This window comes from Pongo pygmaeus, chromosome 2, assembly GCF_028885625.2.
Source record: "Pongo pygmaeus isolate AG05252 chromosome 2, NHGRI_mPonPyg2-v2.0_pri, whole genome shotgun sequence".
Taxonomy (NCBI): domain Eukaryota; kingdom Metazoa; phylum Chordata; class Mammalia; order Primates; family Hominidae; genus Pongo; species Pongo pygmaeus.
In genome coordinates this window covers 184,969,128-184,983,946 of record NC_085930.1, presented here as the reverse complement: position 1 = coordinate 184,983,946, position 14,819 = coordinate 184,969,128, and the positions used below count along the sequence as shown (strand labels likewise).

Here is a 14,819-nt window from a genome sequence, read left to right as displayed (position 1 = left end):
AGACAATGGAACGATATTATGAAACTAAAGCTCTGGCTGATTAACAGATCATTTAAATTGAGACTCATAGGGAAAAAATTACAATGCTAGAGTGTACCTAGAAAACAAAAACTTGAGTAGACACGGTAATGACCAGAAAAGGCTATCTTTATATATTTCTTTTGCTATGCTTCAAATTCATCTCACCTAAAAGTTGGTAGTGCACAAAACAAACCTACTTAACTGAAAAGTATTTTCAATGAATAGGATGCTTAGAACTCTGTGAGGGTTTTTAAGTTCTTTCCGAATAGCAAATTCTAATGAGGCTTTTTTAAGTTGACAATTTAAACTCATACAATAAATAAAAACTCACCAATGTGGCTGGGCAGAATATTTATTTTCTCAAATATTGTATTGTTTGTTTGTTTTTTCCTTGCACTGTATCCATGGTCCCGTGATGAAACTGTTATGTTGCTGATATATTTATTGGAATATGTGGGCCAACTTTCCTTTCCACTCAACATATGGATTGCTAGTTTAAAATAATTCCTTTCTATTAAGCAAATTTGCGGCTAAGGCACATTTAAATAGCCCATTAAACCAATGAGATGACAATGTGTTACCCTCAGAGAAAGCTTAATTTTTGGAGTAATCAATTACACATATCACAGAATGTCTCATAAGAACATTTTTGGCTAGGTCTACCAATTTATTGTACAAATAATTATAGATTTTCATTTGAGGCAAAGATGCTGATTCATCATTAGTAACATAGTCACAAATAATCATTTATTTTATTTTTGTTAGCATCTATCTTTCCTGTGGGGAAACTTACTATATGCTCTACATTTATTTAATTTAAAAAGTCAATTGGTTATTCTGAATTTTAAAAATTAACATACAACTGTCATTCTAAATCACAGCACCTGCTTTTCTTTTTTTTTTGGTGAAATTATATAAGCATTTAGAGAATGAAAGTGTAAGACTTGTGGTTTCTGGTCTCTTTTTACTGTTTGTAAGCCTACTTGTCATGATATTCCACAATGGTGCACTTGCCTTTTAATGCTCTCATAGATATCTTCAAAGTTACCTACATATATACACCATTGTTGGAGGGGGCTACCATCATCAGGAATGATGTCATTTGTTTCTTCAAACTCCTTTATTATACCAAAAAAGTGACAGACTCCACAGTCTGATCAGTTTTGGAGAAATATGTTAACATTTTCAATTATCTCACTTTCTAGAATCAAAATAGTCTGATTTTTTTCAGCACTCAGTGTAAAGAACAAAGAACTGAATACAGTGGGCCCAGAAGAGAAATATGCCTCATCATTTTTATTAGCTTTGGAACTGTGGACAAGTCACTCAACCTAGTTTTCTCATTTTTAAATGGGTTGTTGTGGGAATTCCAAAAAAAAAAGATACATGGAAAAATTCTAGAACACCAGTGCCTGGGATGTAGCAGGCACAAATATAAGCTGCAACTGAATTGTTTTCTTAGAGATAAAATGGGTCCACTTTTCTTTTCTCATAATGATTCCATTAATAACAAATCTTTACATCTTTCTTGTTATTATGACTCTTCAATTTATTTAGAAATGTCAATTAGTGTTTTCTTGGAAACTACGATTAATGTAGATTGGAAATTCTTAAACTTCAGTGTGTGTAACAAACATCCAGAAATCTTGCTGAAGATGTAGTTTCCTAGCCCTGTCTTTCTAAATTTCACATTTTGAGAAATGGTGATTTAGATTGTTGACTTAACACTGGCCTAACTTGCCCTCTTACAGAAATATTTTGCTCAATGTCCTTCTTCCTGACTTCTGGTGTTCTGTAAGGATTCTCCCCACTTTCTCTCAAGTACCCAGTCTTTGTATCCTTTGCCTGAATTCTCGGGGACAGTTTTGTTTGTCAGGTACAGTCAGAGAATGAACTAGCCTTGAATTAAAAGCAGTGTTTCCAGCCCATGCAACATCTGACAGAATGGCTGGTTACATAGAATGCACTGGAAAAGATCATTTATAACCCTGTCTCCTCAGGGAGAAGCAAGATATACTGCATGAGAAAGCAGAGAAGCTTAAATTCCAGTGGTGCTTTTGTTACTAACTAAATACATGACTATGTCCAAGTTTCTTCCTCACTTTGTGTTTGGTTACTATATCTGGTGGGGGTAATTGATAATGCCTTCTCTGGCTGAAGGCAAGATCTCAGGGCTTAGACCAGAATCTTTCTCAGGCTTCCTTTTGATTCTGAGACTTATGCTTTTCCATAAAGGGTAGTATCTCATGTGTACCCTGTCTGAACATAAATTTCACCATTACACCTTTGCCACATTTTCTTCAGAGAATATTTATGATTCATTATTTCCTAGGCACAATTCTATGTATGAAAGATTGTGAGAAGTACCAGGCATATAGACAACTCAGCAACAACTTAAACCTACTACCAATTCACATTAACACTTGCTATTAATTTGCTCAGGATTTTATTTATTTGAATCTATTGGGGGTGGGGAGGGGAGGGGAGTGAAATGATATACATTTGGAGGCACCCTCAGGTAATCACACTATAGAAATAATGCTGCTAGTTAAGAGGTTTGTTGCAAAGATGTAAAGCAGCATGTACAGAATTTGTTGGACATCTGCTTTAGGTGTAATTTAATATCTCCACGTATCTTTTAATAGACTAATAAAAAACCATAGTTAACTACAGTTTTCAAATAGCAAATAACATATAATTTAGAGGTGAGGAATACAGAAGAAGGTTTTTATCTATACAATGTGACTTACCTAGGTATGCAATCTTTAAACAAAATGAAGAAGAAACATGTTTTCTGCTCTCTGTGCTGTTGTACGTTATGGGAATAAATTCATTTAGAAATTTGTTCTAAAATAATGAACTACCAAACTGATAATAGTTCGCCTTTCTTTGTTTTAGTTTCATCTGTAAGTGAATAACTGGAATGAACCCATCAACCTTTGGTTAAATATAAGGCTTTCTAGCTTTTGGGCTCACATGCACCTGCTCGTGTATTCCCACCTCTTTTCTGATGATCCCTGAAGAGGAAGAAAGAGCATGAATGCCTAGGTATGCACAAGCCTGTTTATTTCTAGACCTTTCCTATACACACTCTTCAACATGGCAAATGTTTTCAAACAAATACATTGGTTAAAAAAAAAATATTGTAAGGTAGTTTCATTTTTCATCTAAAAATATGTGCACACAGGCAATTTCGATGAAAATGGATTTCTGCTTGAATTATCTAGCTAACTGCCTCTATTCCCTGCTTTGCCTTGAGCATATAAAAATTATTTAGGGTAGACAGTGTTGAACCTTATAAATCAATTAATCAGTATTGATTAATTATTTCCCCTCAACTTTAGTTTGCCTTTAAACTAAGACTAGGTTTATGCTCATCCATAAAAAGTGAAAATTTAAACATACACAGACTGTCTGCAATGTCACTCCGGCGGTGTATCATGGGGAAATATGTTTGAATTAGGTAGAGAAAATTTATATGAAATACTCTCAGGCTATGTTTCCTAAGGGGAATTGCCTTTATCCAGTATAGGAAAACCATTTTTCACATAAATTTCTAAAGATGAACTAGAACTTTAACCTGATACCTAATAGGTAGAATTTTAGGGTTTGGGGGAATAATAATAGTTGCTAGAGCTATTCAATGGCAATGTCAATATAAAAAGCTTAGTTTTCCACATGAGAGAAGAATTGAAGTGTAGACGAGACACTCCCTTACAGTAACACTGCAGAAACTTAGAAGCATGAATATTTTCTAGATTTCCATCTTAGTCACAATTAAGGATAAAGAAGAAAAAAATATGAAAAGTTTCTTCATAATATTAAGGGGCTTTTATTGATAAAACAACTATTTCTTTCATAGTAAGTTCTTTTTGTCAGAGGCAGAAATAAATTTGATGCTTTAGAAGACATTTTGGGTTTCAAAGAGAAACTCTGCTACTTTACTGTTGAAAATATATAGTACTCTGTGAAAGCTGCCTTACAGCAAGGAGTTTCAGAAAAGATACAAGAAAGAAAACCAATGTGAGACGCTTTCATTTTAGAGTAGTCCCTGTTTCAGTGTTTCCAACAGAAACAAGAGAAAAAGTAATAAGAAATATTTTTTTCTCCCTCTTAAGACATACATCGCTCCTGAAATTCTTAGAAAATCAACTGAGGCAAATTAGGGGTTTCAAAGCTAGTCACCTTGTAAGTTTTTAGGAAAAAAAATTTGCATTTAAATTGCTCTGTGTAGCTCCCTTGAGATTTTTCCCTGGAATGCTTATGGCTCTTTTTTCATGAATACTTAAAAAAATACAATTTCATAACCAGTGTATTACTACATCTAGTTGTGTTAAGAAGAGAAACTTCATTTCATAAAATAGAAACATTCAAAGTGGTTTAGGTCAACCAATCACTCAGTCAGAATACTTGAATTCTTCATATTGAACACTTAATAGTGAAGTTAATCTGAACCATATCAACTCTCCATTTCTTTTATAGAAACTAAGTCATTAATAGCTCTATCAGAGAGAATAAAATGTGTTCCTATATGCTCTGCCCATAGGAACAAAGATAGCCCAGAACTTCTTGGAACTTTTTCCTCAAAATAGTATATATATATCAGATTTCTTTTTAATAAGTAATTCTTAAGTCCTATGTCAATAACTTGCTTTACATATTCAGAAATGTAGATATAAGAAAAATATTAAATGTGCAAAATGTTCTTTTTATATTTACATTTAAAAAATACAAGGTAATAATAGCTTTATACTTGTCAAAAAGCCATTGGGGAAAATAAGCCTTCAATGTCAGAAAATCTGGTTAAATTAGAGCTTTTGCTTGTGGAATTGTAAACAAACTTTTAAAAATGCTCAGGGTTTTCTCAATTCTTCCCATCCAAGACACTCTTGAACACATCAAGTCCTGCTTTGAAGTAAACCTGAGCTGAATTAATGCTGTTCAACACCTCTGACACGGCTTCTTGAAGGGTCTCATTTGATGCAAGGGGTTTGCAGTGTTCCCAAGCCTCTATAAGTATTGAAAACCGGCTTGTCTTTTCATCAAGGTGGTATAGGATGTTTCTGAAAAGAAATACAAAATGTATAAATGTTTCATGCACAATGCTATTTTTCTATCAAACATTGGAATGAATATTTCTAAGAGTCAGTGATGTTTTCAATAAATAAATAAATTATAAAAATACAATATCACGATTTTTCAACTCCTAATGAATTAACAAATTTAGACATTGATCACCAATAGTTTCCCATATTGATGAGAAAGAGAGAAATGATCAGACATTATATGCCTCCTGATGGAAATACACAACACTATGAAACAAAAAAAAAAGCAGTTTTGATAGAAAAAGAAAATTGTATCTGAATCTGATGCTTCTAGATTTAACTGCTTAGAAAAAAAAATCTTAAATTATATCACAATGTGTCATTAGCAAAATATAGATGTGGAAAACTTTATAAGAAAAATGACCCAGTTTATTCAACAAATCAATTGCAATACAATATATAATGCAGGGGGAACCTATAGACCAGGGTTCCCCAATGTTGCCCTCTTACTATTCTGGCTAGATAATTGTCTATTGTGGTGGCTGCCTTGTGTATTGTAGGATGTTTTGCAGTATCCCTGGCCTCCACACACTAGATATCAGTAGCACTCCTCCTTTAGTGTAAAAACCAAAAATGTTTCTAAATATTGACAAAATTTCCATAACAGAGCAAAATTGTCTCCCCCCAAAAAAATCAACGAATCACAAAGCATAGACCTTACTAGACTTGTATTTAAACAGTTTAAAATATGAGAAGTAGTGCAAAACTTAACACTGATTATTGGGTGATATTAGGTAATTGCAAATATTTTAGATCTGATAATGGTATCATCAATGTTTTCTAAAAGTGCCCTTATCATTTAGAAATATTAATACACACTGTAATATTTGCAAATGAAATGTTATTATGTCTGGAATTTGCTTCAAATATTTGGAGGGCAGATGAGATAGTGGAGCTACAGACAGTATAGAGGCAACACAGTTGACCATTAGTTAATAATTGTTGAAACTGGGTAATATAATTCATTACACTGTTCTCTCTTCTTTTATATATGTTTGACATCTAGAATACCATCTTCTCACAAGTGTGGAATGCATAATAAGATAGTGCCCTGTAACTTAGTCAAATTGCTGAGAAGGAGAAATTTGACTTGGGAAAGTCTGAGACAGTCACCTTTATACATTCATAGATACAAATAGATGTATTTTGTTAGAAAGCTATGAATTATTGCATCATTGTCTTATTTCCAACCCAAACTAGCTGAAATCTCATGGTCTAATAAGAGAGGCAAACAGGTAAATAACTTAAATACATTTTTCTAATTGTTATAGTAGAGATGTAAGGTCTAGTTGTAACAGATGATAGATTGCTACTGGGAAAGGTCTGAAAAAGGTCTAAAATGGAGAATATTTAAACAGCATCTTGAAAGATGAGGGGAGCTACCAGTTACAAAAGTTTAGGAAAGGAAAAAAGCTAAAAGAGATGAAGACAGGACAGCATCCTACACAGAAGGAATGGCATAAGCAAAGACAAAAAATTATAGAACAGCATAATATCCTTAGTGAAATCCATGTTAGCATTTTTGTAAGATCAGAGTATAGGGCTAGACTGGGCAATGATAGGAGCAGATATGGGAGAACAAGCCACAGTCATATCATACAGGGCCTGGTAAACCAAAGTAAAAAGATTAAGCTTGTTTCTATAAGCAATAGGAAACTAGGGAAAGGATGTAAGCAAGAAAGAAAGGTGATTATATTTCATTTTGGAATAATTACGTTGGTTGTAATATAGAGCCTGGAGAACAGAAGACCACTTAGTCCAGATGAAAGGTGACACAGACTTACATTACACAGTGATGATTGAGTTTGAAAAGATGGAATCAGGGCCACAGCACAAAATTTATTAATTTATACTTTTCTCTAGCACCAGCATCAAGTTGATTGAGTTATTGATCACCATTTCCTCTCAGCAATGCTTCACTGTCTCAGCCTTGCCAGCACTTTTCACCACATACTCTGTAGGGATTAATGGGGAGTGAAATCTACCTAATCCCCCAAGCCAGAACCCTGTAAGTCATTTGCTTTCTTTACATGTCCAATTGGCTTCTGATATTCATTTATCCATCTCTGTGTCTTAGCTGTTGTGATATCCTGATCCCTGTTTTCAAGAATATGTTATGATCTCATTGCTTTACACTTCAGAGTGAAGAACATGTTACTTCTGTATCAAGTCTAATTCAGTGCTGTGAAGCTAGCAGGTCTTTAGTCATGGTGATTTAATTTAGTTAAATTTTTATCTGGCTTAGTTCAGTGCTGGGAACTCAGTAGACCCTCAATAATGTTGGTATAAGTTATATCAATTCAGCTTATTTTGCATTTTAAGCCCTAATTCATTGAAGAACAGTCGATTTTGTATCTTTGGAGAGAAATTTCTGTTGCAAATGAGTACATGATGAGTGGTGGTGGGAAAAGAAGATTCTTGAATAGAGAGATTATTTTAATGATTTTGTTCAAGACAGAAAAATTTAAATGGGAACTATCTCTAATAGTCCAGTATCCTTTATCTTCATGCTTATGAGTAAACTTGGCATTGTATTAAGAAAAAAGAGCAGTGCAAGAAAGATACTCTTAAAATTCTGAATATTCTTGAATTCAGGTTTATAGTTTGTATTAAGAAAAATATATTCCCTGAATATGGGAGGGAGAAAATTATCTCCCAGGTGGAGTAGCAAAAGGGTTGTGAGCAATGCTCTGGTATAAGGCCTTGTGGAGTGTAGAAGCTCTGTAGCCCAAGGAGCACATAAAAGCAAGATAGAACTGCCTCTGGCACTGGGAACAACTCCACCTGCCTCATCACCAATACTGCTGGCTTGACCCACATTGTGGTCACCTAGCCTGGGAAATGTACAAGCTATGTCCATACACACAACTGCTCCAGGCCTCTGTTACAGATGAGAAATGTGCAATCTGGGAATAAACTGTATGTTCAATAAATACAAAATTGATTCATCATCCAGTACCAGGAAATGTTAGATTCCCCTGTATACTTGGAAAATTTTGTCTCTACTTCCAGATCAGAACATTCTTTAAAGCCGATGTTTTCCCTTTGCTATTCTCCAAGTATTCTTAACATTAAAGGGATTTTCAGAAGAAGCCATTCAACCATGCGAATGTAATCATGTAAGAGATTATTTATGTATGTACATATACATATGTATACATGTATTTTTATACAGAGAACTTTTGAAAATGTTTTGATGATATCTCAAAATGACTTAAATAGTGAGAATTAGTGAAATACTTATTGAAAGTTTCCCTAAATATTAGTTTTATTTCATAAAAATAAGAAACCAAATAATTTTAGAGAAACTTTGACTGAACTGTAGAATTGTTCAAAATGCAGATGAAACTGCCTGGAATATTTTTGTACATGACAGAACCTATACAAAAGTTAGTTTTTTCAGGCTAACATAAGCTTTCTTGTATTTAGGAAAAAGACTTGGCTTCTGGTGCCAGGATACATATCAAACATATTTACATTCATAATCTACTATTTAAACAAACATAAATATAAATGGATATATATATGTATTCGTATACAAATGATGAAAAAGTCATTTAGTAATCAAGATATTTTAAAGATAAAAATGGATTAAAAATATTTTAATTATTCAGCTATGTAAAAAATACTGCTTTGTAGACAACCTATACTACTTTACTAAAAGAATAAACTACTATAATAAAAAATTAATCATTTTTCATAATATTTATAGTTTTGAATTCTCTTCCTTCACTTTATGAGTTTCATGTTTAATTATGAATCATTAAATGGCAAACATATTTCCAGAATTTAAGAGAGAGTACAATCGATATTTTTAAAATTGTATCAAACATTTTATTTCCATACCTTGAGGATAAATTGTTTAGTATGCTGACAAACAAAAATATTATAATCATTGTTATCAAGAACTATTCCTTAAATGAGTTGTAACATTGCAACTAGTATATTATGGGGGGCATGTTTAAAGATTCTTAGGCTGTTATAATGACTTTTCTACATTTGCAAAACCCAATGGCATGAAGTACATTTCTACATATGCATTCTGTGCTTATTAAATGTTAAATATCCATATTCTATGTAATGATAAGATGTTATTAATAAAATATGCTCATAAAAGTTACAGATTAATCCTGTGATGGCAATTCACATAAGCATGAACAGTCTCTAATATATTTTTGTAAAATGTGTCAATAACTACCATAAAATATCTAGAAGAGATATAATGTAGAAGAATAAAAATGCATCCTAAAAAAATGTTCAGGTCTAAACACAAGAAATTAGAATGATTACTGTTTTAGAACTGAAAATCAATACATACATTTCCTAAAGGCCAATGCAATGGAAAGGGGAGTATGCCAACACTTGCTTCTCCTAACTAGTAAGCAACATAGTAACATGCTTTTATAATGACTGTAAACAAGCCCTATGAGCAGAAATGGATCTTTTTTTAGTTTGTGAAATTCTGCAAGTAGCTAAACACATTTTCCATATGCTACATGATTCAAGTAGTAGGCTTGTGGCAAGCTATTATGGAAGATAAACACTCATATCCATTTCTACTGAAATTGGATACAAATCAGCATAAAGCTAAGATACTGAGATTCTAGTAGAATATAAGTGACGGAGATTTTTTTCATCATCATTTAAAAAAACCTTCATTTTGGGTAGCTGCTGATGTTACTTAAGTTAGATGATCTTTATTATAATAGTAGAAATACGGTTTTTCACCCAGATAAATTGTATTACCTTAAAAACAAATCAGGGCTAACAAAAATATCTTCTTTAAATTTTCATGAGAAAGATCATTTCCACCACTGATTTTCAGAATTAGCTCATCTTTTGCAGTTTTTTTTGTGTACTGAAAACCACTTAGCTTCCTGCTTACATAAAATAAATTTCTGCATTTTGAATCATTTATGAAAATATAGCATTATATTACTTTTAATATTTAAGTGGAAGGCTAAAACAAAATCATGTTTTTACATTTTATCACATATGTTCTCATGTATTTCTTGGCTCTGAGAACTTTTACATATTCAATCATTAATCCTAAGTATTCCCAGAATCATCTCTTGACAGCAAAACCAGTATTATACCATTTTTAATATGCAGATGCTTCTTGCTTGTGAATATTTCAATTAGATCAATACTCTTATGGAAGGTTCTAATTCAAAAGCTCTTTGAATTCCCATGTAATGTCACCAAAATTGAATTGGTCAAGTAGAGTTAAAAGATATTAACAACAAACACTATATCAGAGTGCCTAAGTGTGTCTCTCCTCCATTATAGACCCATATTTTTCAGATGAGGAAAGACTAGGAACTGACCAATAGCCAGTCAAAAGGCACATGTCTGGCAGAAAAAATACAGTGGAAAGAAAGTGAGAATATATTTTAAGAGTTTCCATGTTAGAAGTCTGTCCTTTACAACCACAAGGACTCATATTCCTTAGTGAATCATTCCTGCTCTTCAATACACCTGCTTTAGTCCAATTTAGGAAAATTTCCCTGCAGGAAGAATAGATTGTGTTAGCATAGATCTAATTCAATAAATCACTATCTTATTTGCATACACAGAACATGTATCTTAGAATGGCATGGAGAGACATCAGACCTAATTAAAATATTATTTAATTAAAATCATTTTAGTAGTTATCATGTGTAAAATAACATTAATTCCACCCTCATGCCTATCTTCCCTCATCTGTAACAATTTGGATCTTATAAATGTAATTCATACAGTTATCCTGACCCACACACAACATAAAGAGACTACTAAAAGGAAAGTGTAATATATTATTGATGACACTAATGAAATTACAACACACATCACTCATTTTAATGAGCCTGTTTCAATGACATGTCATGGTGACCAAGAAAGAATAGCGCCAAACTCAGAAACCTAATTAATAACTCCAGGCAGTATCAGTGAAGGAGATGAAATATCTTTACTCAACTGACAAATCTTTTCCTCTCAACTAAAGCAAAAGAAAACTGAAAAAAAAATGAATTTTTAAACAAAGACAACTAAAATCTTCATAAGTCATTTCCATGTGTTTGAATTAGAAAATTAATGATGGAAATAATGACTCTTTTTCAAATGTTCCTTCTTATGTTCATAAATGGGCACAGGATGCCATCCATTGTAAGCCTGAATTAACATTCATTATACCCCATGTTGAGAAACTCCTAAATGAAATCACACCAAATAATAAGTCATGTCTTTCAAAACTGACTGGTTATACATGCTGAATGCAGAGAGAAAAGTCCAGCTAAATTTCATACAATTGTTGCTAATTCTTTTAGGGATTATACTAACTGTACTTCATAGTTAACAGTAGATTACTGTATTTATATCAACATTAGAGGAGATTATTTTACTTGGGTACTACACCCATGAGAATGCACAAAATGCATGGCTACACTATTTATACTACACGTATCCTTTGAGCTAAATTTGACTTTGTTCTATACTAGCAAAAGCAGAATGAGAATTAAGACTTTGTTGATATTGTTAAGCCATAAACTCACCCTGCAGACAACTGAGGCACAAAGACACGTGTGGTAGATTGTTGAGGGAAATGGCTGCAATTATTTTCCTCTATGTGTGGACACTCCTTTAAAATAAGACTTTGCAGCTCATTCCATCAAGAGGCACAGGCTACTTCTCTACCTCTTGAATTTGGTTTGGGCCTTGACCAACAGAATGTATCATATTTAGAAAGCCCATGTCTCAAAATCTCCTGTATGCTGCTTTCTTCCCCTCCCCACAGTTTTGGGAAGCCACCATGCTGCTTCTCTCTCTCTCTCTCTCTCCCAACCCCCCACCCACCCTGCCTCTCCCCTCCTTTCCCCCACTCCCTCTCCTTCTCCCTCCCTCTCTGCCAAACAACCATGTTACCATAAGAACAATAAGGGGTTAGTTAGCCTGCTGGAAGAGGAAAGAACACAAGGATCTGGTCAGTAGAGGTTTTCCTTTACTAGCTAGTCCCAAGACAACTTCACAGCAGAGGCACTGGTTGCAGACATAAATACAGATAACAAGACCCAGCCCAGCCACAACCAGAAGAACCACCCAGCTAAGTAAAGCTTAAATGGCATATTGAAGAATAACAGAAAAAATAGTTATTTTTTTAAGCCATTAGATTTTGAGGTGATTTTCAATGAGGCAATAGATAATTTATAAAATTTGGTAGCATTTTTCTTCCCGGGAGAATCTGTTCTTTTTTATTTATTTTATTTTATTTTTTATTTTTTGAGATGGAGTCTCGCTATGTCACCCAGGCTGGAGTGCAGTGGCACGATCTCTGCTCACTGCAAGCTCCACCTCCCAGGTTCACACCATTCTCCTTCCTCCACCTCTCAAGTAGCTGGGACTACAGGCGCCCACCACCACGCCTGGCTAATTTTTTTTTTTTGTATTTTTTAGTAGAGACGGGGTTTCACCATATTATCCAGAATGGTCCCAATATCCTGACCTCGTGATCCACTCACCTCGGTCTCCCAAAATGCTGGGATTACAGGCGTGAGCCATTGCGCCCATTGACAGAGTACAATATGGATTTGACAGTTCTTAAATGACTAGCTAAATTCAGGAGATATCATTAGTAAATCATGCCAAACAGTCCTCATGAGGTACGCATTACAAAGTTAGGATATCTGTACAGATTTATTAAAAGTTTAAAAATCTGTTCACAGAGTGACAGATGGAATTTTCACATAAAACAAAAGCCAAAGTCAACCATTGTTATAGACTGATTGTTTGTGTTCCTGCTCCAAATGCACACATTGAAGGCTTAGCCCCTGCAAGTGGGATGATATTAGGAAGTGGAGCCTTGGGGGTAATTAAGTTTAGATACGATCATGAGGGTAGAGCCCCCAAGATGGGATTAGTGCCTTTATATGAAGAGGAAGAGGTACCAGAGCTTCCTCACTCTGCCATGTGAGGATGCAGCAAGAAGGCAGCCACTGACAAGCCAGCTAGAGTACACGCCCCAGAACCTGGCCAGGCTGGCACCCTGATCTTGAACTTCCCAGTCCTGAGAACTGTGAGAAATAAATGTCTGTTGTTTAAGCCACCCAGTCTGTAGTATTTTGTCTTAGGCAGCCTGAGTTGACTATGAAAACCATCACAGCATAATTTTTTTAAATATCTTGGAAAGGTATAACCCAAGAAATAGATAAAAGTGTCTGTTTTCATTTATAATTAAATATAAAATAGAGCAGAGGACTGTAGAGGGAGTAAACAACTGTGTTCTTTTGCAGTTACTGTTAAGAGTTCTCAGTCCATCTAACTATAACTACATTGTTTTTCAAGAGAAATTTCCTGAGTAAGAAGTTATCTTTTAGGATATTCAAGTAAGACTCCCATTCCACTGCATAGTGCTTGACAGTATAACAATAAAGAAAACATATTTTTGCATTAAAAAACCTTCTACTAATTCAAAAAGAAGACTAAAATCAGATAAAGTTAACACAATCCTTAATGCCTTTCAGAATTTGGAGAAGACAGTGATACAGTTGACTACTTTTTTTTTTTTCACACTCATTTAATTGGTTTCTTGTTTTTATTTATATTTCATTGCAACCATTTTCTTTCATCTTATCTCTAACTGTATGTATGAACTCAAACTCAATATTTAGATAACTTTTCTTTCTTTACTTATTTGGAACTCATTATCTCTTAGTATTTTAGCTTCCACTCAGTAGGTAGAACCTGTCGCCCTCCAAAGACAATTTTATTTGAATACCCTACAGGCTTTTGACAATATAAAGATGCATTTCGTTTCACCTACACTCCAGATATTTGCATTGTCCTCTTTCCATTGTTCTTTGGTTACCTCCATTACCTCGGGCAAACAGTAATGCTCAGGTCACAAAACAAAACAAAATAGGTAATTCATTTATTTTCTGATTCTAATAATGAGAAGGATGTGCACTATGTGTTTTGGAAGTTCACTCTAAAGCCAAAAGTTTGCCATTTAAGCTGCATCTATTTCAACAAAGTGAGTAATTCAGCCAGTATTGATTTTTCTCTGCTTATTCTACTGAACAGCCTTTATTAAACATCTAATATGATTAAGTCACTGTGTTAATTGCTTAGGGATAGAAACTAGACGTTTACAGTCTAGGTTGGAAGCCAAACGTGTGATGAATAAATCAAAATATTTTGAACTTATTGTTTGTATAATACTTTTAATAAATACTATATGGTATGAGGTTATTTAATTTTATGTTTTATAAAATTTTTCACTTTATTCTATATTTATATTAGACTGTTAGAAAATGCTGCTTTGGGCCGGGTGCAGTGGCTCACGCCTGTAATCCCAGCACTTTAGGAGGCCGAGGTCAGCAGATCACGAGGTCAGGAGATCGAGACCATTCTGGCTAACACTGTGTAACCCCATCTCTACTAAATATACAAAAAAAAAAATTAGCCAGGTGCAGTGGCAGGTGCCTGTGGTCCCAGCTACTCGGAAGGCTGAGGCAGGAGAATGGTGTGAACACGGGTGGCTGAGCTTGCAGTGAGCCGAGATCGTGCCCACTACACTCCAGCCTGGGCGACAGAGAGAGACTCCGTCTCGAAAAAAAAAAAAAAAGAAAATGCTGTTTTGTTATAAATTTTTTTTTGTATCTTGCCTCTCTATGTCATATACTGTTCATTGTCACGTAGTACAAAGTCTACCAATATTCT

At 34.1% G+C, this 14,819-nt stretch overlaps 1 protein-coding gene across 12 annotated transcripts in view; it reads right to left on the bottom strand.

Annotated features, from left to right (window-relative positions):
• Nucleotides 1–3,829: 3,829 nt before the first annotated feature.
• Nucleotides 3,830–14,819, bottom strand: part of NAALADL2 (N-acetylated alpha-linked acidic dipeptidase like 2) — a 1,372,789-nt gene continuing 1,361,799 nt past the window's right edge. For all 12 annotated transcript variants that reach the window (XM_054481096.2, XM_054481101.2, XM_063662434.1 and 9 more), the window contains one exon: nt 3,830–5,084. In XM_054481096.2, coding sequence (XP_054337071.1) covers nt 4,886–5,084 — 199 coding nt within the window. In that variant the 3' untranslated portion in view covers nt 3,830–4,885. The remainder of the gene's footprint in view (nt 5,085–14,819) is intronic.